We start from the raw sequence: 26,026 nt of genomic DNA, 5'->3' as shown, positions 1-26,026 counted from the left end.
AAGGACATGAGTGCAACATTATAGTATTCCCACTTCTGCTCCAGAAGAGGAAAAGGGCCAGAAAGTGAGACACCAGGCTAGTTGACAATGTCAGCACAGCATACTAGCATTATTAAAAGCTAAACAAATTCTAGGTAATCCTTGCACTCATAAATTAAGGACTAGGGGAAAAAAATATGGAGAGGGCAAAAAGAAACGAAGAATGGAGGTGGAGAAAAGGCAGTCTAGAAAATACTAACGAAGGTGGGCTCTCAGATCAGACCAGCACCTATGCTATGTCATGGCTGATCCATAGAGTCATTTATATAGACTACTGGTAGGGGATGCAGAGGCATACACAGTGTAACCAGATTAGAAACTGGAACTCTTGACCCAAACCAAAAATCTTACTTCATAAGGGATGAAAGGTGCTAAACGAAGTAGCCTGGCCTTAGTCTTCAGAGTTATTGTATAAATTATGCATCCTCAACTTAATAGTAAAGTATATGAGGGTACAAATTAATAACAACAATGATAATTATGTTGGACTGGCAAGAAATACTAACGCTCAAAGGAAGAGACTAATTAAAGCAGAGTAATAACTGGAAGACCTTGGGAAAAACTATTTAGAGCTCTGAATCTGTATCAGGCTTCCCAAGTAATAGGAAGTAATATTTGTAATGACTTCAACTGATTATAATTTATATGCTCAAATCCTCGCATTGTGCTATGAAACTAGAAAAATTAGAACAAGGGGAAAGCACTTAATTTTCAGCCCTAAACTAAGATCTTAAGGATTAACAGAGTTGGTAGGAGGAAGAAGAGGAAGTTCCCAGAGAGAGAGAATTACTCTTTTTATAGTTATTAACAAGCATTTCAAATACCAACAAACGAGCTAATTTATTCTATCTGACAGATATCAGAATACTCTTACCAGTATTTGAGAGACTCCATGAAAGGAAACTTTCGGAAAATGAATTTCCTGATATTCACCAGAGCTAAATAGTATGCTAAAATCATCATCTGTGGCAATTTTACCTTGATGTTTCTTTTTAACTATGAAAGTTAACATATACTTGTTACAATTTATCCAACACAGAGGTTATAAGAAAAAAACAATTACAGCCACACCCCATCTAATTTCCTTAGGGTAACTAGTGTTGACTATGCCAAAGCCTTTGACTGTGTGGATCACAATAAACTGTGGAACATTCTGAAGAGATGGGAATACCAGACCACCTGACCTGCCTCTTGAGAAACCTGTATGCAGGTCAGGAAGCAATAGTCACAACTATACATGGAACAACAGACTGGTTCCAAATAGGAAAAGGAGTACGTCAAGGTTGTATATTGTCACCTTGCTTATTTAACTTAAGAGTTAAATAAGCAAGAGTACATCATGAGGAACGCTGGGCTGGAAGAAGCACAAGCTGGAATCAAGATTGCTGGGAGAAATATCAATAACCTCAGATATGCAGATGACACCACCCTTATGGCAGAAAGTGAAGAGGAACTCAAAAGCCTCTTGATGAAAGTGAAAGAGGAGAGTGAAAAGGTTGGCTTGAAGCTCAACATGCAGAAAACAAAGATCATGGCATCTGGCCCCATCACTTCATGGGAAATAGATGGAAAAACAGTGGAAACAGTGTCAGACTTTATTTTGGGGGGCTCCAAAATCACTGCAGATGCTGACTGCAGCCAGGAAATTAAAAGACGCTTACTCCTTTGAAGGAAAGTTATGACCAACCTAGATAGCATATTAAAAAGCAGAGACATTACTTTGCCAACCACGGTCCGTCTAGTCAAGGCTATGGTTTTTCCAGTGGTCATGTAAGGATGTGAGAGTTGGACTGTGAAGAAAGCTGATCACTGAAGAATTGATGCTTTTGAACTGTGGTGCTGGAGAAGACTCTTGAGAGTCCCGTGGACTGCAAGAAGATCCAACCAGTCCATTCTAAAGGAGATCAATCCTGGGTGTTCTTTGGAAGGACTGATGCTAAAGCTGAAACTCCAATACTCTGGCCACCTCATGCGACGAGTTGACTCACTGGAAAAAGACTCTGATGCTAGGAAAGGTTGGGGGCAGGAGGAGAAGGGGACGACAGAGAATGAAATGGCTGGATGGCATCACCGACTCTGTGGACATGAGTTTGAGTGAACTCCGGGAGTTGGTGATGGACAGGGAGGCCCGGCTTGCTGTGATTCATGGGGTCGTGGAGAGTCGGACACGACTGAGCGACTGAACTGAACTGAACTGAACTAGTATTAATTTAATATACATACTTAAAACAAATCATATTCAATGTTCATATACAGATCTTGGCTTTTGTTTGTTTTCAAAAAAAGAGAATTATTTACACATTACTTTGCCACTTACTCATCAGGACAATGTTTAGATATATCTATCAATAATTGCAAAAACACATTTTCTTTTTTTTTTTTTTTTTTTGGTACTCCACATGAAATAGTTCTGTTCAGTTGTTTTTTTTAAGGTATTTTTGTTTGGAAAACTCAACCTAGAAGAGTTGGGCTGACAAAAATGATAAAGAAATAATAAAAACCTGATTACTACAGGTAAGATTTCTTTTTTGTCTGCTTATTTGTTTCACAATACATTTTCTAAGCAACAAAACCATTATCAAGTCTGCTTAAATTTTCATCAGTAGTCAAACAAAAATAAGCCTAAGTAACCTAAAACATCACATGCTTGCCCAGGCCATGCCAAGTTGGTGTCCCTGAGAAATCCCCAAAAGGCTATAAGAAATGTCTCATCAATTCAGTAAAAGGCTGAGTCAGATTCTGAACCACTGCCTCAAACAGTATTCAAAGAAATTAGATAAGGTGACCTATGAAGTCACTGTATCCACCCCCATCTCAGGAAATCTTGGTCCCCAAAAATAACGACCAGTTTTTTGTCCTATCCAACTTTTACTACATAGAGGATAGACCGTTCACCAAAGTCCAAGAAAACTACTTCATTAAAGATTTTAAGGACTTCCCAGGTGCCTTCCCTGGTAGCTCAGCTGGTAAAGAATCCACCCGCAATGCAAGAGACCCCAGTTCAATCCCTGTGTTGGGAAGATCTCCTGGAGAAGGAAACAGCAACCCACTCCAATGTTCCTGGACAGAGGAGCCAGGCAGGCTACAGTCCATGGGGTCACAAAGAGTCAGACACAAGTCAGATAACTAAACAGCAACAGCAAAGGTTTTAATGTGTAAGAAGATGATAATAATAAACTCCTATAAAGTTATTATTCTTACCTATCATCTTTTCCAATTTTCCAAACACCTATAAAGTTATTATTCTTACCTATCATCTTTTCCCCTAAGAAAAAAAAAGACTTTTCTTGACTGAAGCACTATCTTTCATATAGATAATTAGTTTTAGCTTGGTAGACATGCCTTCACGGAATCTTCCCAATCCAGGGATCGAACCCTGCATTGCAGGCGGATTCTTTACTGTTTAAGCCACCAGCAAAGCCCAATTAGCGCTTACTACTCACTCTGTCCTTATCTAGAATTACAACATGTTAGAGTCATATATCTAGATTCTTTAACTACTATTATCATGACCCACTCTCACGTTCATCTGCCATAATATGTGTTATTTACATACACACTGTGCTTTTATTTTTTAAGAATAAACATGTTCACTCAAAGGCAATGGAAGAAACACACTCAGGTTAACAATATCCTATCCTAAAGTATCCAAAACTCCCTAAAGTTTTAAGAGACTAGTCTTTTTTTTTGTCATACACTGCCATAAAAAGACTGCATCATTAGCTCTAACACAATCAGAAAAAATAAAAACAATGTGACATGACCTTGGCAGGCATACATTTTCATTTAATGTGACAAAATGAGATCATTACTTTTCTCCTAAAAGCTGACTACAGCTATCATTATTCACTCAAAACCTACTTACTTCCAATTCTTTAATTTTTTCTTCTGCTATCTTCTGTTTCTCTAGCAGCTGATTATGAATTGCCTCCTTGGATTGAAGAATAAACCTAAAAACACAAAAAGGTTGAAGATTAAGCCACTTGACCACTGTGTTCATCAATAACCATATGCCACAAAATACTAAACGGAAAAAAAACCAGAAGGATCATCTCCCAACTCAGAACAAATAAAATGCATTATTATGTTAATGTGACCAACTTCCTCAAGAAAGTCCTCAGGCTGCAGCCTTTTTGGCTGAGAAGGAATAAATGTTTAAAAGTAAATTTTGCCTTCATGGCTTAAGAAGGGAATCAGGCTTCAAGGATATTCATAGACAAAAGAAAAAAAGGAAGGGAGATAAAAATCTATTGCAGGCTAAAAGAAAACTGAAAAAACAATAAAAATCCTCCCTAACTTTAATTTTTCAGTTTTCTGTATCAAATTTTATCTTGATATCTTTCAAACAATATTTGTAAATCACAGCTCTTCCTCCAATCTTTAAAAAATTTTCTTTGTAACAGCAGTAACTCATGACCTTTTAAAGTCACAATCAAGTACTGTGTTAGGATCAATGCATTAGTGTTTATATGAGTTCCTCACACAAAAAGCACTGTATAAGGCCTAGTATCTTTTACTATATCCAGAGTGTATAATACCTCTGAAAAGCTCAAAATGCACAAGTGGAAATTTTCAACTTTTTCCATTTTACATTCAGGCACATTAGTTACAGTAGATGAGGGAAGAAATATGGGGAAGCTTTAAAAATTAATACTAAATCTGTTTTGGGACTTTATATTCATAAGTCTTGCTGCAGGCAAAGGAAGAACAAACTATTTTTATAACCTAAAGTAAGTAAACTGAAATATTTCCCTTCCACTGGAAGCAAGGGAAAATCTCAATTACTCAAATCTCTTTTAGGATTGTCCAACTCAGTTATAACAAATTAAAAAAAAATTAATTACGCAGACTGTTTCTTCTCTTTGCATATAACTTAAGAGTTTAGCAAAAAACTAAACATCATCTCTTAAGAAGCCATGCAAGAAAGCACATCAAGTTAGCAATAGACTATTTCCTCTACCAACGTCACAAAAACAACACTGTATCTAGGTAGGTTCTTACCAAGAGGGTCTGTTATCACAGACAAAAACAACAAAAAAGGACAACTCTAGCTTTGCCCAGACACCTGGAAGGGAACTTTTTTCCTCTCTTCATGAATACAGCCTGACATACATATAACGCAATCTGGTGTGATTATTTCACTCCACAAATTATTAAACATGGGTCCTGACAAGGACAGTCCAGGAAATTTAAATGATAATCCTAGTCTTCAGTACTAACTTGACCCTTTGCAAAAATCTTATTCATATATTTACTGCAAAGATAGCCCACATTCATGAAAAACAAGGATTACCATGTAATGGTTTGTGTCCAAAATACTCATATTATTAGTCCAAGAGACAGGTGCTATTTCTGATAAGAGTATTGTTTACAGAATATTTTTCTTAGAACTAATCATTTAGTGTAGTATTCAAGGAAAAGAGTTGTTTTGAACTGTAATAAGTCTTGGTGACAACATATAAAAAGTATTACAAATCAAGGCCCCAGAGTTACCAAATTATGTCATTATATGCACAATTTTACTAACAAAGGCTTTTGGCCAAAGAAATAATTTTCAGAGTAAAATATACATTTTTAAATAGCACTGATTGCTGGCCAGGGAGCAGTATTCTCAAATAACAAGTCATTAGGCATTATCTTTATTAATGTCTGGGAAATTTTCAAAGCTAAGATTAGAGGTCAAGTCATTACTTATGTGGTCTTTAAAAATAAAGTATCTGAACAGATACTAAATCCCTTGAGCAGAAAATAAAATTACTAGAAAGCAAGAACACTCAACAAAAACATGTTTTTCCATGACCACACACCCCTGAGGTATCTATACTGAACTGAGCCAACTTCAAAGGCTAGAGAGATGTCATCGAAGCTGGCCAATCTACTTACAAGCCTGAGGACATCTCAGCCTTGAAAATTTTAAACAGGGGTGAGTATGGAGTAAGTGCAAATGTCTACTTCAAAGAATAATTACATAGACAAAATTCAAACCAAAAAAAAATTTACAGAAAATCTGGTTTAGCCCTCAAGTTTTAAAATGCCAAAGATACATTGTATTGCGGATTGGAAGGAGTCCCCAGAAACATTTGGATTTCTGGGAAAAGTCTTTAGAAAACACCTTTAACTAGTGTCAAAAAAACAAAACATGAGTTATTAGATGTTATTTTGAAGATAGCTATTATGTACACTACTTCTCAAAGTAGAGACTCTCATAGGCACCTTGCCTGATAATTTATAGAAACCAAATGGGAGATAAAACTGTTCTACAGCTCAGAACGTGCCCCAAAGGAAAAGTAGAGCATGAAATGAAAAGTTATTTTCATATAACAAATGATATATACAAAACATACTTATTAATACTCAGTATTACATAACCTACAATTGTCACTGCTTTGTAAAAAAGCCTCTACCTTGGAAATCAATGCCATGTGGCTATGCACGTAATCTATCAATGATGCGTAGCCTGCTGTTTCATTTCCTCATTTATTTGTAACTATGCCATCTGAAAAACAATTTGACAATGACTTCTGGTTTTATTTGAGAAACATCAGAAGCTGTGTTCTGAACTGTCCTGCAGTTTGGTACATAACTTCCGTTTTCTAATGATTCAGCATGTATCAAAAGTGTTGTTCACTGCGAAAACACAGCCTAGAGTCAGTGGCAATGCTATCTTTTGGATATACTTGCAAAGTATGGTAACCTGGACACACACTATTCAGAAATAACAATATGCTTATGATAATGCATTTTGTCTGGGTGGGAAATTTTTAGAATATAAAAACATATTTTAGTGGTATTTAAGGAATCCACAAATTATATAGCATAGAAAAAGCTAAATAAGAATGATCATATCTTATTCCTTTGACTCATTCCATGATGATGAAAAAACTCTTTGAGTGCACAAAGACCTACATGCAAAATATTTTTATTTCATAGTTTTTTAGCAAAACAAAAACAAACAACAACCTAAATCACTTAGTAAAAAAGCAATTAAAAAATTACTCAGCCTTTCACAACTCTCCACATTGTAAAAAGCTGAGTAAGACTTCTATTATTGGCATCTTGTAGAGCAGACATCCAGGACAAAGAAAAAAAAATTTTAACATTTTGCTGCTGCTGCTAAGTCACTTCAGTCGTGTCCGACTCTGTGTGACCCCATAGACGACAGCCCATCAGGCTCCCCCGTCCCTGGGATTCTCCAGGCAAGAACACTGGAGTGGGTTGCCATTTCCTTCTCCAATGCATGAAAGTGGAAAGTGAAAGTGAAGTCGCTCAGTCATGTCTGACTCGTAGCGACCCCATGGACTGCAGCCTACCAGGCTCCTCCGTCCATGGGATTTTCTAGGCAAGAGTACTGGAGTGGCTTGCCATTGCCTTCTCCGAACATTTTGCTGAGCAACCACAAATATTCCACAATGTGGAGAAAAGGGAACCCTCATGCACTGTTGGTGGGGATGTAAATTGGTGCAGTCACTACAGAAAACAGTATAGGGATACCTCAAAAAATTAAATATAGAACTATCCTATGATCCAGCAATTCCACTCCTGAGTATTTATCGGAAGAAAATGAAAACACAAATTAGAAAAGATATAGTCAACCCAGACCACCTGACCTGCCTCTTGAGAAACCTGTATGCAGGTCAGGAAGCAACAGTTAGAACCGGTCATGGAACAACAGACTGGTTCCAAATAGGAAAAGGAGTGCGTCAAGGTTGTATATTGTCACCTTGCTTATTTAACTTATATGCAGAGTACATCATGAGGAACGCTGGGCTGGAAGAAGCACAAGCTGGAATCAAGATTGCTGGGAGAAATATCAATAACCTCAGATATGCAGATGACACTACCCTTATGGCAGAAAGTGAAGAGGAACTCAAAAGCCTCTTGATGAAAGTGAAAGAGGAGAGTGAAAAGGTTGGCTTGAAGCTCAACATTCAGAAAACAAAGATCATGGCATCTGGTCCCATCACTTCATGGGAAATAGATGGAAAAACAGTGGAAACAGTGTCAGACTTTGTTTTTTTGGGCTCCAAAATCACTGCAGATGCTGATTGCAGCCATGAAATTAAAAGACGCTTGCTCCTTGGAAGGAAAGTTATGACCAACCTTGATAGTATATTAAAAAGCAGAGACATTACTTTGCCGACCAAGGTCCGTCTAGTCAAGGCAATGGTTTTTCCCGTGGTCATGTATGGATGTGAGAGTTGGACTGTGAAGAAAGCTGATCGCCGAAGAATCGATGCTTTTGAACTGTGGTGTTGGAGAAGACTCTTGAGAGTCCCTTATACTGCAAGGAGATCCAACCAGTCCATTCTAAAGGAGATCAATCCTGGATGTTCATTGGAGGGACTGATGCTAAAGCTGAAACTCCAATACTTTGGCCACCTCATGAGACGAGTTGACTCACTGGAAAAGACTCTGATGCTGGGAAAGGTTGGGGGCAGGAGGAGAAGGGGACGACGGAGAATGAGATGGCTGGATGGCATCACCGACTCTGTGGACATGAGTTTGAGTGTACTCCGGGAGTTGGTGATGGACAGGGAGGCCTGGCGTGCTGTGATTCATGGGGTCGCGGAGAGTCGGACACGACTGAGCGACTGAACTGAACTGAACTGATAGTCACCTATATGTTCACTGCATCATTATTTGTAATAGTTAGGATATGGAAGGAACCTAAGTGTCCGTCAATAGATGAATGGATAAAAGACATAAAATATATACATATATACACACACATAAATATATGATGAAATATTACTCAGCCATAAAAAGAACGAAATCTTCCCATATGTGACAATATGAAGAGAACCAGAGGGTGTTACGCTAAGTGAAATTAGTCAAAGGAAGACAAATACCATATGATTTCACTTATATGTGGAATCTAAAAAACAAATTAACAAACTTAGCAAAAAAGAAACAGTTATAGATACAGATAACGAACAGGAAACTGCCAGAGAGGAGGGGACAAGGAGAAGAAACAGGTGAGGGAGATAATGAGGAACAAAATTCCAGCTGCAAAGTAAATGAGTCAAAGGTATAAAATGTACAGCATGGGGGTCACACTCAACAACATCTTTCTATGGTGACATATCATAACTAGATTTGCCATGGTGATCATTTTGAAATGTACAGAAATGTCAAATCACTATGATGCATTAACAGGAACTAACAAAACATTTTAGGTCAATTATACTTTAAAAACACACTAACTCATAGAAAAAAAAATCAGGTTTGTAGTTATGAGAAGCAGGGAGTGAGGGAAGGGGAACTGGATAAAGGCAGTCAAAAGGTACAAACTTCCTCTAAGACAAGTAAGTACTAGAGATGTAGTTTTTAACATAGTAAACATCATGAGTTTCAGTGAACTCCGGGAGTTGGTGATGGACAGGGAGGCCTGGCGTGCTGTGATTCATGGGGTCGCAAAGAGTCAGACACAACTGAGCGACTGAACTGAACTGAAACTTAGGTGACAAACATTTCATAATGTATGTAAGCCAAATCATTAAGCTGTACACCTTAAACATATACAATGCTTTTTTGGCAATTACATCTCATTAAAACTAACAGAATAAAAAAAGAAATACTCTACAGAGGGCCAAAATGAAATGAAATGTGGACATGAATTTGAGCAAACTCCAAGAGATAGTGAAAGACAGGGAAGCCTGGTGTGCTGCAGTCCATGGGGTCACAAAGAGTTGAACAGAACTTTGCAACTGAACAACTACAAGAAGAAAGCAATAAACTGGTTTTCACCTTGAGTGATTTTGCTGAATCCTAGAGACCATGAGCATCCAAACTGTCAAAGAAACAGGATTTAAAAAGGGAGATAAAACCTAGGCACCATCCAAAGTAAGGATGTTATTAAGATAATCCTGAATTAAAGGATTCCACCTCCAGTCTGGGGGGTGGGGGGTACTTGTCTCTAGGTATGTAAAATAAAAGAAACTCGTCTATCTATACCATGGTATTGAATAAAACGAAAAAAAAAAAAGTCCCCTAAGTATTTGTAACCCTAAGCTGACTTCCTCATGGGTTGTGGTCCAAATTCAAGCTGATTTCCTCATGGGCTGTTGTCCAAACCCAACCTATAGGGAATTACCTGGAAGTCAGTGGTTAGGACTCCACATTTTCACTAACAGGTTCCGTTCCGTTCCGTTCAGTCACTCAGTCGTGTCCGACTCTTTGCGACCCCGTGGACTGTAGCCTACCAGGCTTCTCCATCCATGGGATTCTCCAGGCAAGAATACTGGAATGGGTTACCATCTCCTTCTCCAGGGGATCTTCCCGACTCAGGGATCGAACCTGGGTCTCCCGCATTGGAGGCAGATGCTTTAACCTCTGAGCCACCAGGGAAGCCATGCGGGTTCATTCCCTGGTCAGGGAACTAAGATTCCACAAGCTGTGCAGCGTGGCCGAAAATAAAACACTAATTAAAAAAAAAACACCTATTATATATGTACAGAAAATTTCACTCACAGAATTTAATTTACAGTGTTCCTACTCACACAAATGGCAAAGGTCTAGTAAACGTGAAGATGGGCTAAGAAAAATTAATCAAACTGAAACACAAAGAGGAAAAAATGGTGTGAAAAGCAATAAAACAAAGCAAAAATAGGATATAGCAGGCAAGAGATAATAATTAAGCTGTCTAACATATGTGCTAGTGAAGGAAATGGCAACCCACTCCAGTATTCTTGCCAGGATTCCATGGACAGAGGAGCCTGGCGGGCTACAGTCCATGGAGTCGCAAAGAGCTGGACACAACTGAGCAATTAACACACAACATATGTGTAATTAGAGACCCAAAAATAGAAGAAAATTAGAGAAATATTTGAAGAAATAATGGACAAGAATTTTCTAAAACAAATGAAAAAAAAAGAAGCCAAATCACAGTTCCAAGACACCCAGAGAAATCCAAACAAAAATAAATACAACAGAACAAAATTACACGTAACATAATCAAACTATTGAGAACTAGAAAGAAAACTTTGAAGGTAGAAAATGACACATTGCATTAAAAGGAACAATGGTAAGAGTTACATCAAACTTCTTGCCACAAATTATGCAAGAAAGAGACAATGGAATGACATTTTCAATGTACTAAAAGACAAAAGTTATTAACCAGCATCACACACACACACACTGAACATATCTTTAAAAAAAAGGAAGGGGAAATTCAAACTAAAACACACTGAGAGAATTTATTCTAGCAAACATAAACAAGAAATTTCATAAGTAGTTGTTCCAGGAGGAGTATGATAACATATGTCAACTTACAAAGAAATGAAAAGCACTAAAAATATTACAAATTAAGATAAATATACTGCTCAATGTTATGTGCCAGCCTGGATGGGAACGGAGTTTAGGAGAGAATGGATATGTGTATATGTATAACTGAGCCCCTTTGCTGTACACCTGAAACTACCACAACACTGTTAAAATCGGCTATACCCCAACAAAATAAAAAGTTTAAAGTTCAGAATAACAACAACAACAAAAGATGTAACCATAAAACACATGTTTTTCTCATTGTTAATGATTTTAAAAATAGGTCACTGTCTAAAACATGGGTTGACAAACTATTGCTTGCAGGCTGAATTGGTCACACTCATTTGTTTACAGAATGTCTATGGTTGCTTTCTCCCAACAATGGCAGGTAAGAAAGCTGAGACAGGAATTATACTGTCAGCAAAATTATTTATATCCCATTAAAAAGCAAGTTTGTCAAATTCTGTAAAGCAATTATTCTTCAATTAAAAAATAACAAGCTTGTTAACCCATGATCTAAAGCAAAATAGTAACAATATACCGTGGATTTCAACATATATCTAAAATGTATAACAGAAAAAGAATGCAGAAATTTGAAATATAACAAGATGAGTGATATTATTTAACAACAGGTTACAATAAACGACATACTGCAAAAAAATAAGGTAATAGCTAAATAAAAAAAAATTTTACTAAAGACTTATTAATAAGCCAAAATGAAGATAACACAGGATCATAAAACATACTCAATTAATCTAAAAGAAGGCAGAAAAAGAAAAAAAGGAATATAGAACAGATGAGAAAAGACAAAGCAAGCAGCAAGGTGGTAGACTTAAATCCAATTGCAGCATTAATTACTGTAAATGGAAATGATCTAAAGACCCCAATTAAAAGGCAAAGATTGCCAGATTTAATCTAAAAGCATGACCCAACTACATGCTATCACAAGAAATCCCCTTTCAATAAAAAGACACAGATAGTTCCAAGTAAAAGCACAATCACACCCTCAAGGATGGAAATAATCAAAAAAGACAGATAATAACAATTTTTAAGGGCATATGGAGAAGTTGGAACCCTCATACTTTGCTGATGGATACACGAAATGGTATAACTGCTGCGGAACATTCTGACAGTTCCTTAAAATGTTAAGAGTTCAGTTCGGTTCGGTTCAGTTGCTCAGTCGTGTCCGACTCTCCGCGACCCCACGAATCACAGCACGCCAGGCCTCCCTGTCCATCACCAACTCCCGGAGTTCACTCAAACTCATGTCCACAGAGTAGGTGATGCCATCCAGCCATCTCATTCTCTGTCGTCCCCTTCTCCTCCCACCCCCAACCTTTCCTAGCATCAGTCTTTTCCAGTGAGTCAACTCGTCGCATGAGGTGGCCAAAGTATTGGAGTTTCAGCTTTAGCATCAGTCCTTCCAATGAATACCCAGGATTGATCTCCTTTAGAATGGACTGGTTGGATCTCCTTGCAGTACAAGAGTTAAACTTCAGCAATTCTACTTCTAGAAATATACTGAGAAAAAAACAAATACATACAAACACACATGCACAGAAACTTGACTATAAGTGTTCAAAGTAGATTATTCACAATAACCAAAAAGTACAATTAAAATGTGCATCAAATGATAAATGGATAAATAAAATGTGGCATAGTCATACAAAAGAATATTTGGCAATAAAAAGGAACAAAGTACTGACACGCTACAACGTGGATTAACCTTTAACACATAATGCTGACAAGATAGACACAATCATATACTATATGACTGCAAGGTTATATTTATGTGAAATATCCAAAATGGGCAAGTCTATACAGACAGAATGATTAGTGATTGCAAACGGCAAGGGGAAGGGCTTCCCAGGTGGTGCAGTGGTAAAGAATCCACCTGCCAATGCAGGAGACACAAGAGACATGGGTTCAATTTCTGGGTTGGAGAGATCCCTTAAAGAAGGAAATGGCAAGCCACTCCAGTATTCTGGTCTGGCAAGCTACAGTCTATGGGGATGCAGAGTCAGACACAACTAAGCGTATACACATACATGCACACACACACACAGCCAGAGGAAAGGGGTATTATGGAATAACTGATAATAGGTTTAAGAATACTTTTTGTGGTTATATTTTTCTGGGGACTTCCCTAGCGGTCCAGTGGTTAAGAATCCACCTGTCAATGCAGGGGACACAGATTCGAACCCTGCTCCAGGATGATCCCATGTGTTATGGGGCAACAAACACCTTGAGCCACAACTACTGAAGCCTGTACACCCTAGAACCTGAGCTCCACAATAAGAGAAGTTACTGCAATAAGAAGCCCTTTCATGGAGCTCCCGCTCACCACAACTAGAGAAAGTCTATGCACAGCAACAAAGACCCAGTGCAGCCAAAATACATATAAAAATCTTTAAAAATTTCAAAAATATTCAAAAAAACACTAAATTGTATACTTAAAAACTATTGAGTGAATTTTGTTTTAATTAATTTTATCTTTAAAAAAATAACCAAGGGACTTCCCTGCTGGTCCAGTGGCTAAGATTCCATGCTCCCAATGCAGAGCTCCTGGGTTTGATCCTGTTCAGGGAACTCAATCCCACATGCAGCAACAAAAGAGTTCACATGCCACAACTAAAGTTGCTGCATACCACAACAATGATCAAAGATAAGACCCAGTGCAGTCAAATAAAAATTTTTTAATATTAAAAAAATAAAATATAGCCAAGAGTGGACTTTCCTGGTGGCCAGGTGGCTAAGACTTCGTGCTCCCAATGCAGGGGACCTGGGCTCAATTCCTGTTCGGGGAACCAGATCCCACCATGCTGCAACTAAGAGTTTGCATGCCACGATTAAAGAGCCCTCATGACACAACTAAAAGATTCTACACACTGCAAATGAGACCTGTTGCTGCTGCTGCTGCTACTGCTAAGTCGCTTTAGTCATGTCCGACTCTGTGCGACCCCATAGACAGCAGCCTACCGGGCTCCTCCGTCCTTGGGATTCTCCAGGCAATAATGCTGGAGTGGGTTGCCATTTCCTTCTCCAATGCATGAAAGTGAAAAGTGAAAAGTGAAGTTGCTCAGTCATGTCTGACTCTTCGCGACCCCATGGACTGCAGCCTACTGGGCTCCTCCGTCCATGGGCGTTTCCAGGCAAGAGTACTGGAGTGGGTTGCCATTGCCTTCTCCAGAAATAAGACTAGCACAGTCAAATAAATAAGCAAAAACTAAAAAAAAAAAAAAGCCAAAATACTTAAACTGACATCTCATCAAAGAAGAGATAAGAATGACAAATAAATGCTCAACATCATTAGTTATTAGAGACATAAAAATTAAGCCCACAAAGAGATACTGTTACAGTTATTACAACAGCTAGAATTAACAACAAAAAAAGGCAATACCAAGTGTTGGTGAAGATGGAAGCAACTAGAACTCTCACATACAGATGGTGGGCATGCAAAATGGTATAGCCACTTCAGAAAAGAGTTTGGCAGTTTCTTATAAATGTAAGCAATCATTTACCATTCAACACAGTAATCCCACTCCTAGATTTTTACCTAAGAGAAACAAAATATATGTCCACGGAACGACTGTACACAAATATTTACAGCTGGGTTATCCAGAATTGCCAAAAACTGGAAACTCAATGTCCACCATGAATTGCATAGATGAACTGTGGTACAATTACACAACAGTACGCTCAGTTCAGTCGCTCAGTCGTGTCCAACTCTCTGCGACCCCATGAATCACAGCACGCCAGACCTCCCTGTCTATCACCAACTCCCGGAGTTCACTCAAACTGATGTCCATCAAGCTGGTGATGCCATCCAGCCATCTCATTCTCTGTCATCCCTGTCTCCTCCCGCCCCCAATCCCTCCCAACATCAGAGTCTTTTCCAGTGAGTCAACTTGTACTGAGCAAAAAAGACGAACAAACTACTGATATACTAAGCAACATGGAGACGTCTCAAAACCATTATATTAAGCCAAGCAAGACAAACGCAGAAGGTTGCATACATTATGATTCCATTTACAAAACATTCTTAAAAAAGCAAAACTACAAGAACAAAAAGCAAATCAACAGTTGTTAGGGGGTGAGGGTAAAGAGACAACTAACTACAAATGAATATAAAGGAATGTTTTGAGGGGATGTAAATATTCTATAACTTTACTGTGGTGATAATTACACAGCAGCATGTTTCTCAAAACATACAGAACTATACAACTAAAATGGGTACATTTTACCCTATATAAATTATACATGAGAAACAAACATCATTTTCAACAAAATGGAAATAACAGACTAATTCGAAAATGTTGTTAATGTGGAAGAAATCCACCCTCACACACCAATCCCCAGCTAGCTACCTGCTTTGGACAGCATCATGTGGACCGTGCAGATCCCACCTGTCTCCAAAGTTTGGGGTGTAGGGGACCTGGGGCACATGGTGTGTAGTTATGGTTCAGCTGGGGGATCTGGAGCAGTCCTGGGAAGATGTTGCAGTAGCCTCACTGTGCGTGAAACAGCATAGAAGCCCCCTTCCTTATTACCAGTCTCTTCAAACCGTATGCCAGATATTCTCAATATTACAGTGATAAATACATTAAATTATTTTTGGAACATTTTGAGATTGCTGAATTAAATATCAACTAAATGTAAACAATAAACCTAAGATGGCATAGTGGAAGGACGTGAGCTCACCTGTTTATGGAAACCCCCAAATCACAACTGCCGAATCATTAACAGAAAAACACTGGAACCTACCAAAAAAGATACCAAAGAAAAATCCACAGGACAGCGCAGAAGGAGGACAATCATGATAAAATCAAACCCTATACCCACTGGCTGGGCAACTCACAAACTAGAAAATAACTATATCACAGAAATTCTTGCACAACAGTTCTAAGTCATGTGTCAGGCCCTCCAGCCTGCAGATCTGGCAACAAGAGTACATCCCAGAGAATCTGGCTTTGAAGGCCAGTAGGGTTTGATCACAGGAAGTCCATAGGACTGGGGGAAACATAAACTCCATTCCTGGAGGGGCAACACAAAGTCTTAAGTGCAATAGAACCCAAGGGAAAAAGCAATGACCTCAGAAGAGCCTGGGCCAGATCTACCTGCTGGAATTGGAGTCTCCTGTGGAAGCAAAGAGCAGCTGGGGCTCACTGCAGGGAAAAAGACACGGCAGCAGTAGTTCTGGGGAGTGCTCACTGGCATGAGCCCTCCTAAAGGCTGCCGTTTTCTCATAAGAACTGGCCCCACCCAACAACCTGTAGGATCCAATGGGTACACTTTGGACCAAAAATTCAACACAGTGAAAACACAGCCCCATGCATTAGTAGAAAAAGTGCTTAAATTCTTCCTAAGCATATAGCTGCCCAATAAACACAACCCTTGACACAGCCCTACCCACCAGACAGACAAGACCCAGCTTCACCACCCAGTGGGCAGGAACCAGTAACTCCGAGCAGGAAACCTACACAAGTCTCTTAGACTCATCCACCAGGAAGAAGACAGCAGAATCAAGAACTACAATCCTGCAGCCTGTGAAACAGAAACTGCAATCACAGAAAGTGAGGCAAAAGGAGATAGCAAAGGAATATGTCCCAGATCAAGGAACAGGATAAAACTTCAGAAGAAGAAGTGAACTGGAGACAGGCAATTTAGACAAAAAAGAACTTAAAATAATAACAGTTGAAATATTTAAGAATCTCACGAGAAAAAATGGAGGTACATCAAGAAGATACAAGAAATGTTTAACAAAGACCTAGAAGAACTAAGAATGAACAGAGATGAACAATACAATACCTGAAATGAAAAGTACACTAGAAGAAATCAATTACAGAATAACTGAGGCTGAAAAACAGACAAGTGAGCTGGAAGACAGAATTGTGGAAATCACTGCCACAGAACAGAAAAAGGGAAAAAGGAATTAGGACAGTCTCAGAGACCTCTGGGACAGCATTAAACACACCAACATGAGCATTACAGGGGTCCCAGAAGGAGAAGAGAGAGCAGGAAAGAACCTGAGAAAATATTTTATAATAAAATTTTTACTATATAATAAAAAATTACCTGAACAGATAATGGCTGAAAATTTCTCTAACATGGGAAAGGAAAGAGTCACCCAAGTCCATGAAGCACAGAGAGCACCAAGCAGGATAAACCCAAGTAAGAACACGCCAAGAGACAACAGCAATCAAACCAACAAAAATTAAAGAAAAAATATTAAAAGCAACAAGGGAAGAGCAATAAATAATACACAAGGAAACTTTCACAAGATTATCATTTGATTTCTCAGCAGACAGTCTGTGGACTGTAAGGCAGTGGCACAATATAATTAAAGTGATGAAAAGGAAGAACTTACAACCAAGAACACTGTACCTAGCAAGGCTCTCACTCAGATTTGATGGAGAAAAAGCTTTACAGGCAAGCAAAAGCTAAGACAATTCAATGCCACAAGAAAACCTGCAACAACTGCTAAAAGAACTTCTCTAAATAGAAAAGGCCTCTATTAGACATAAGAAAACATCAATCACAAAAACCACCAGTAAAGGCAAGCATAAAGCAAAAGTAGTAAACATCTACACACAAATGTGACATCAAAACCAGCAATACTGAGAAGAGAGCACAAATGCAGAATACTGAAAATGCATTTGAAATTAATAGAAGAACTGTACAAAAAAGATCTTCACGACCAAGATAATCACGATGGTGTGATCACTCACCTAGAGCCAGACATCTTGGAATGTGAAGTCAAGTGGGCCTTGGAAAGCATCAGTACGAACAAAGCTAGTGGAGGCGATGGAATTCCAGTTGAGCTATTTCAAATCCTGAAAGATGATGCTGTGAAAGTGCTGCACTCAATATGCCAGCAAATTTGGAAAACTCTGCAGTGGCCACAAGACTGGAAAAGGTCAGTCTTCATTCCAATCCCAAAGAAAGGCAATGCCAAAGAATGCTCAAACTACCGCACAATTGCACTCATCTCACACAATAGTAAAGTCATGCTCAATATTCTCCAAGCCAGGCTTCAGCAATATGTGAACCATGAACTCCCAGATGTTCAAGCAGGTTTTAGAAAAGGCAGAGGCACCAGAGATTAAATTGCCAACATCCGCTGGATCATGGAGAAAGCAAGAGAGTTCCAGGAAAACATCTATTTCTGCTTCATTGACTATGTCAAAACCTTTGACTGTGTGGATCACCAAAAACTGTGGAAAATTCTGAAAGAGATGGGAATACCAGACCACCTGACCTGCCTCTTGAGAAACCTGTATGCAGGTCAGGAAGCAACAGTCACAACTATACATGGAACAACAGACTGGTTCCAAATAGGAACAGGAGTACGTCAAGGCTGTATATTGTCACCCTGCTTATTTAACTTATATGCAGAGTACATCATGAGGAATGCTGAGCTGGAAGAAGCACAAGCTGGAATCAAGATTGCTGGGAGAAATATCAATAACCTCAGATATGCAGATGACACCACCCTTATGGCAGAAAATGAAGAGGAACTAAAAAGCCTCTTGATGAAAGTGAAAGAGGAGAATGAAAAGGTTGGCTTGAAGCTCAACATTCAGAAAACAAAGATCATGGCATCTGGTCCCATCACTTCATGGGAAATAGATGGGAAACAGTGGAAACAGTGTCAGACTTTATTTTTTGGGACTCCAAAATCACTGCAGATGCTGACTGCAGCCATGAAATTAAAAGACGCTTACTCCTTGGAAGGAAAGTTATGAGCAACCTAGATAGTATACTAAAAAGCAGAGACATTACTTTGCCAACAAAGCTCCATCTAGTCAAGGCTATGGTTTTTCCCGTGGTCATGTATGGATGTGAGAGTTGGACTGTGAAGAAAGCTGAGCGCCGAAGAATTGATGCTTTTGAACTGTGGTGCTGGAGAAGACTCTTGAGAGTCCCTTGGACTGCAAGAAGATCCAACCAGTCCATTCGAAAGGAGATCAATCCTGGGTGTTCATTGGAAGGACTGATGCTAAAATGAAACTCCAATACTTTGGCCACCTCATGCGACGAGTTGACTCACTGGAAAAGACTCTGATGCTGGGAAGGATTGGGGGCAGGAGGAGAAGGGGATGACAGAGAAAGAGATGGCTGGATGGTATCACCGACTCGATGGACATGTGTTTGAGTGAACTCCGGGAGTAGGTGAGGGACACGGAGGCCTGGCGTGCTGTGATTTATGGGGTCGCGGAGAGTCGGACACAACTGAGCGACTGAACTGAACTGAAACAATCTTGTTTATACATAGACTGCTATAGCAAAACCTCATGGGAACCACAAACCAAAAATCTACAATAGATATATTACATAAAAAAGAAAAAGCAATCCAAACACAACACTAAAGATAGGCATCAAATCACAAAAAGACAAAATAGGAAGGGAAGAAGACCCACAAAAATTTAAAATAACAATAGAAATATACATATAATAATATACATACATACATATATACATACATATAACAACAGAAATAAATATACAAATATTAGATAAATTTAATATAAATGGATTAAATGCTCCAACAAAGAGACACAGATTGAATGGCTACAAAAACAAGGCTCACATACATGCTGTCTATAACAGACCCTCTTCAGATCTAGGGACACATACAGATCTAAAAGTGAGGGGACAGAAGGTATTCCACGCAAACGCAAATCAAAAGAAAGCCAGAATGGCAATACTCACAGCAGACAAAACAGACACTAAAATAAAGAATGTCACAAGAGACAAAGGACACTAAATAATGAACGAGGAATCAATCCAAGAAGAGTAACAATTATAAAATATGGATGTACCCAACACAGGAAGGACAGATGCTGAAACTGAAGCACCAATACTCAGACCACCTGATGTGAAGAGCTGATTCACTGGAAAAGACCCCGATGCTGGGAAAGACTGAAGGCAAAAGGAGAAGAGGGTGGCAGAGAATGAAAAAGTCAGACAGCATCACTGACTCAACGCGCCTGAGTTTAAGCAAATTCCAGAAAGGTGAAGGACAGGGAAGCCTGGCGTGCTGCAGTCCATGTGGTTGCAGAGTCAAAATACAACTCAGTGACTCAACAACAACCCAACAAAGGAACACTCCAATATATAATGCAAATTCTAACACTCAAAGAAAGAAATGTACATTAACACAATTAATGGTGGGGGATTTTAACACTCCACTTTCACCAATGGGCAGATGATCCGACAGAATATCAGTTTTAAAAAACACAGGTTTTAAATGACACATTAGATCAGACAGACTTAACTGATATTTATAGGACATCCAAAAGCAGCAGAATACACTTTCTTCTCAACTGCACATGGAACATTCTCCAGAACAGACCACATCTTGGGCCACAAATCAAGACTTGGTAAATTTCAGAATACTGAAATCACATAAAGCACCTTTTCCAACCACAATTTTATGAGATTAGAAATCAATTACAGAGGAAAAAAACTGTAAAAACACAAGCATGTGGAAGCTAAACAACATGCTACTAAACAACCAATAGATTACTGATGAAATCAAAAAGGAAATTTAAAAAAATACCTAGAAAAATGACAATGAAAATACAATCCAAAACCTGAGTTATGGCAAAAGCAGTGCTAAGAAGAAAGTCCACAGCAATACAACCTTACCTCAGGAAACAAGAAAAATTTGAAACAATCTAAACTTATACCTAAAGTAACAGGGGAAGAGGAATAAACAAAATCCAAAGGTAGTAGAAGAAATCATAAAGATCAGAGTAGAAATAAACAGAGATGAAGTAAACAATAAAAGGATGAAACTAAAAGTTGGTCCTCTGAAAGATAAACAAATTTGTTAAACCTTTAGCCAAACTTATCAAAAAAGAAAAAAAGAGAGAGAGAGAGAAGGCTCAAATCAATAAAATTAGAAATGGAAAAGGAGAAGTTACAATGGACACCACAGAAATATAAAAGATCATGAGAGACTACTACAATTATATGCAAAAAACCCTGACAAATTAGAAGAAATTTTCTAAATTTTTAAAAAGTACAAGGTTCCAAGCCTGAACCAATAAGAAATAGAAAATATAAATAGATCAACCACAAGTACTGAAATTGAAACTGTGATTTAAAAACTCCCGGTAAATAAACATCATAGTCAACAAAAGAGTCCAAAATGCAGTACCTGGATGCAATCTCAAAAATGACAGAATGATCTCTGTTTGTTTCCAAGGCAAACCATTCAATATCACAGTAATCCAAGTCTATGCCCTGACCAGTAACACTGAAGAAGCTGAAGTTGAACGGTTCTATGAAGACCTACAAGACCTTCTAGAACTAACACCCAAAAAAGATGTCCTTTTCATTACAGGGGATTGGAATGCAAAAGTAGGAAGTCAAGAAACACCTGGAGTAACAGGACAATTTGGCCATGGAGTACAGAATGAAGCAGGGCAAAGGCTAGCAGAGTTTTGCCAAGAGAACGCACTGGTCACAGCAAACACCCTCTTCCAACAACACAAGAGAAGACTCTACACATGGACATCACCAGATGGTCAACACCAAAATCAGACTGATTATATTCTTTGTAGCCAAAGATGGAGAAGCTCTATACAGGCAGCAAAAACAAGACCAGGAGCTGACTGTGGCTCAGATCATGAACTCCTTATTGCCAAATTCAGACTTGAAGAAAGTAGGGAAAACTACTAGACCATTCAGATATGACCTAAATCAAATCCCTTACAATTATACAGTGGAAGTGAGAAATAGGTTTATGGGACTAGATCTGATAAGAGTGCCTGAAGAACTATGAACGGAGGTTCGTGACACTGTACAGGAGACAGGGATCAAGACCATCCCCAAGAAAAAGAAATGCAAAAAAGCAAAATGGCTTTCTGAGGAGGCCTTACAAATAGCTGAGAAAAGAAGAAAAGCAAAAACCAAGGGAGAAATGAAAAGATAACACATTTGAATGCAGAGTTCCAAAGAACAGCAAGGAGAGATAGGAAAGCCTTCCTCAGATATCAGTGCAAAGAAAGAGGAAAACAATAGAATGGGAAAGACTAGAGATCTCTTCAAGAAAATCAGAGAAACCAAGGGAATATTTCATGAAAAAATGGGCTCAATAAAGGACAGAAATGGTATGGACCTAACAGAAGCAGAAGACATTAAGAAGAGGTGGCAAGAATACACAGAAGAACTATAAAAAAATGATCATCACGACGGTGTGATCACTCACCTACAGCCACACATCCTGGAATGTGAAATCAAGTGGGCCTTAGGAAGCATCAGTATGAACAAAGCTAGTGGAGGTGATGGAATTCCAGTTGAGCTATTTCAAATCCTGAAAGATGATGCTGTGAAAGTGCTGCACTCAATATGCCAGCAAATTTGGAAAACTCAGCAGTGGCCACAGGACTGGAAAAGGGCAGTTTTCATTTCAATCCCAAAGAAATGCAATGCCAAAGAATGCTCAAACTACTGCACAATTGTACTCATCTCACACGCTAGTAAAGTAATGCTCAAAATTCTCCAAGCCAGGTTTCAGCAATATGTGAACCATGAACTTGCAGATGTTCAAGCTGGTTTTGGAAAAGCAGAGGATTGCCAACATCCACTGGATCATCAAAAAAGCAAGAGAGTTCCATGAAAACATCTATTTCTGCTTCATTAACTATGCCAAAGCCTTTGACTGTGTGGATCACAATAAACTGTGGAAAATTCTGAAAGAGATGGGAATACCAGACCACCTGACCTGCCTCTTGAGAAATGTGTAAGGTCAAGAAGCAACAGTTAGAACTGGACATGGAACAACAGACTGGTTCCAAATAGGAAAAAGGGTACATCAAGACTGAATATTGTCACGCTGTTTATTTAACTTATATGTAGAGTACATCATGAGAAACTGGCTGGATGAAGCACAAGCTGGAATCAAGATTGCAAGAAGAAATATCAATAACCTCAGATATGCAGATGACACCACCCTTATGGCAGAAAGTGAAATAGAACTAAAGAGCCTCTTCATGAAAGTGAAAGAAGAGAGTGAAAAAGTTGGCTTAAAGCTCAACCTCAGAAAACAAAGATCATGGCATCTGGTCCCATCACTTCATGGCAAATAGATGGAGAAACAGTGGAAACAGTAGCTGACTTTATTTTTCTGGGCTCCAAAATCACTGCAGATGGTGACTGCAGCCACGAAATTAAAAGACATTTCCTCCTTGGAAGGAAAGTTATGACCAACCTAGACAGCATATTAAAAAGCAGAGACATTACTTTGCCAACAAAGGTCCATCTCGCCAAGGCTATGGTTTTTCTAGCAGTCATGTATGGATGTGAGAGTTGGACTATAAAGAAAGCTGAGTGCCGAAGAATTGATGCTTTTGAACTGTGGTGTTGGAGAAGACTCTTGAGAGTCCCTTGGACTGCACGAGATCCAACCAGTCCATCCAAGAGGAGATCAGTCCTGGGTATTCACTGGAAGGACTGATGCTGAAACTCCAATACTTTGGCCACTTGATGCAAAGAGCTGACTCATTTGAAAAGACCCTGATGCTGGGAAAGACAGGGCAAGAGGAGAAGGGGACAACAGAGGATGAGATGGTTGGATGGCATCACTGACTCAATGGAGGTGAGTCTGAGTAAACTCCGGGAACTGGTGATGGACAGAGAGGCCTGGCATGCTGCAGTCCATGGGGTCGTGAAGAGTTGGACACGAATAAGCGACTGAACTGAACTGAATAAATAAAATCAAGGACTGGATAGCTTCACAGGGGAATTCTATAAAACATTCAGAGAATTAACATCTAACCTTCTGAAACTCTTTCAAAAAATTGCATAGGAAAGAACATTTCCAAGCTCATTCTATGACACCACCATCACCCTGATACCAAAGCCAGACAACGATACAACAAAAAATGAAAAATTACAGGTCAATATCACTGATGAACATAGATGCAAACAAAAAAATCAACCAAAACTAGCAAACTGTATACAGCAATACATTAAAAGGATCATATACCATGATCGATTGCAATTTATCCCAGAGGTGCAAGGATTCTTCAACATATGCAAATCATGGGATATATCCCATCAACAAACTGAAGAATAAACATCATATGACCATGTCAATAGATGTAGAACCTTCTCACAAAATTCAACAGCAATTTACGATAAAAAAATCTCCAGAAAGTGGGTATTAAGGGAACATGGCTCAATATAATAAAGGCCCAATCTGACAAACCCACAGCTAATATCATACTCAACGGTGAAACGCTGAAAGCATTTTTCTCGAAGATCAGGAACAACAAGACAAGGATCTCCACTCCCACCACTGATATTCAAAACAGTGTTGGGAGTCCTAGCCATGGTAATCAGAGAAGAAAAATAAAAAGAATCCAAATTGGAAAAGAAGAAAAACTGTCACTGTTTGCAGATGACGTGATATTATATTTGAAAATTCCAAGGATGCTACCAAAAGCTACTAGAGCTCATCAATGAATTAGGTAAAGTTGCATGATACAAAATATACAGAAATCTGCTGCATTTCTAAACACTAACAATGAAAGATCAGAAAGAGATTTAAGGAGCCAATCCCAGTTACTACTGCTAGGAAAACTGGACAGCTTCATGCAAAAGAATGAAATTAGAACAATTCCTAACACCATACACAAAGATAAACTCAAAATGGATTAAAAAACGTAAATGTAAGACCAAAATCTATAAAACTCTTAGAGGTAAACATAGCAGAACATTTGACATGAAGCAAGATCCTCTATGACCCACCTTCTAGAGTAATGGAAATAAAAACAAACGAGTAGGACCTAATTAAACTTAAAAGTTTTTGCACAGCAAAGGAAATTATAAACAAGGTGAAAAGACAACCCTCAGAATTGGAGAAAATAATAGCAAATGAAACAAGTGACAAAGGGTTAATTTCCAAAATATACAAGCAGCTCATACAACTCAATACCAGAAAAATGAACAACTCAACCAAAAGGTGGGAAAAAGATCTAACAGATATTTCCCCAAAGAGGACAGACAGACAGCTAACAAACATGAAAAGATGCTCAACATCACTCTTTATTAGAGAAATACAAATCAAAACTACAATGAGGTATTACCTCACACCAGTCAGAATTCAGTTCAGTTCAGTTCAGTTCAGTCGCTCAGTCGTGTCCGACTCCTTGCGACCCCATGAACCACAGCACGCCAGGCCTCCTGTCCATCACCAACTCCCGGAGTTCACTCAAACTCATGTCCATCGAGTCGGTGATGCCATCCAGCCATCTCGTTCTCTGTCGTCCCGGTCTCCTACTACCCCCAATCCCTCCCAGCATCAGACTCTTCCAATGAGTCAACTCGTCACATGAGGTGGCCAAAGTATTGGGGTTTCAGCTCTAGCATCAGTCCTTCCAATGAACACCCAGGATTGATCTCCTTTAGAATGGACTGGTTGGATCTCCTTGCAGTCCAAGGGACTCTCAAGAGTCTTCTCCAGCACCACAGTTCAAAAGCATCAATTCTTCGGCGCTCAGCTTTCTTCACAGTCCAACTCTCACATCCATACATGACCACGGGAAAAACCATAGCCTTGACTAGACGGACCTTGGTTGGAACGGTCATCATCAAAAAGTCTACAAACAATAAATGCTGGAGAGGGTATGGAAAAGGGAACCCTCTTGCACTACTGGTGGGAATATAAACAGCCACTATGGAGATTCCTTAAAAAACTAGGAATAAAACTACC

The 26,026-nt window shown here is 38.9% G+C and overlaps 1 protein-coding gene across 1 annotated transcript in view; it reads right to left on the bottom strand.

Moving 5' to 3' along the window:
* PFDN1 (prefoldin subunit 1) overlaps positions 1 to 26,026 on the bottom strand; it is a 76,573-nt gene that overhangs the window by 29,607 nt on the left and 20,940 nt on the right. The window contains exon 3 of the mRNA XM_055429446.1: positions 3,905 to 3,989. Within this exon, the coding sequence (XP_055285421.1) occupies positions 3,905 to 3,989 (85 nt within the window). The remainder of the gene's footprint in view (positions 1 to 3,904; positions 3,990 to 26,026) is intronic.

Source organism: Moschus berezovskii, chromosome 8 (genome assembly GCF_049115385.1).
Source record: "Moschus berezovskii isolate FMDL1 chromosome 8, NW_MosBer_1.0, whole genome shotgun sequence".
In the NCBI taxonomy this organism is placed as follows: domain Eukaryota; kingdom Metazoa; phylum Chordata; class Mammalia; order Artiodactyla; family Moschidae; genus Moschus; species Moschus berezovskii.
Note: the sequence above shows the minus strand (reverse complement) of the source record. Positions and strands in the feature narration are given on the sequence as shown.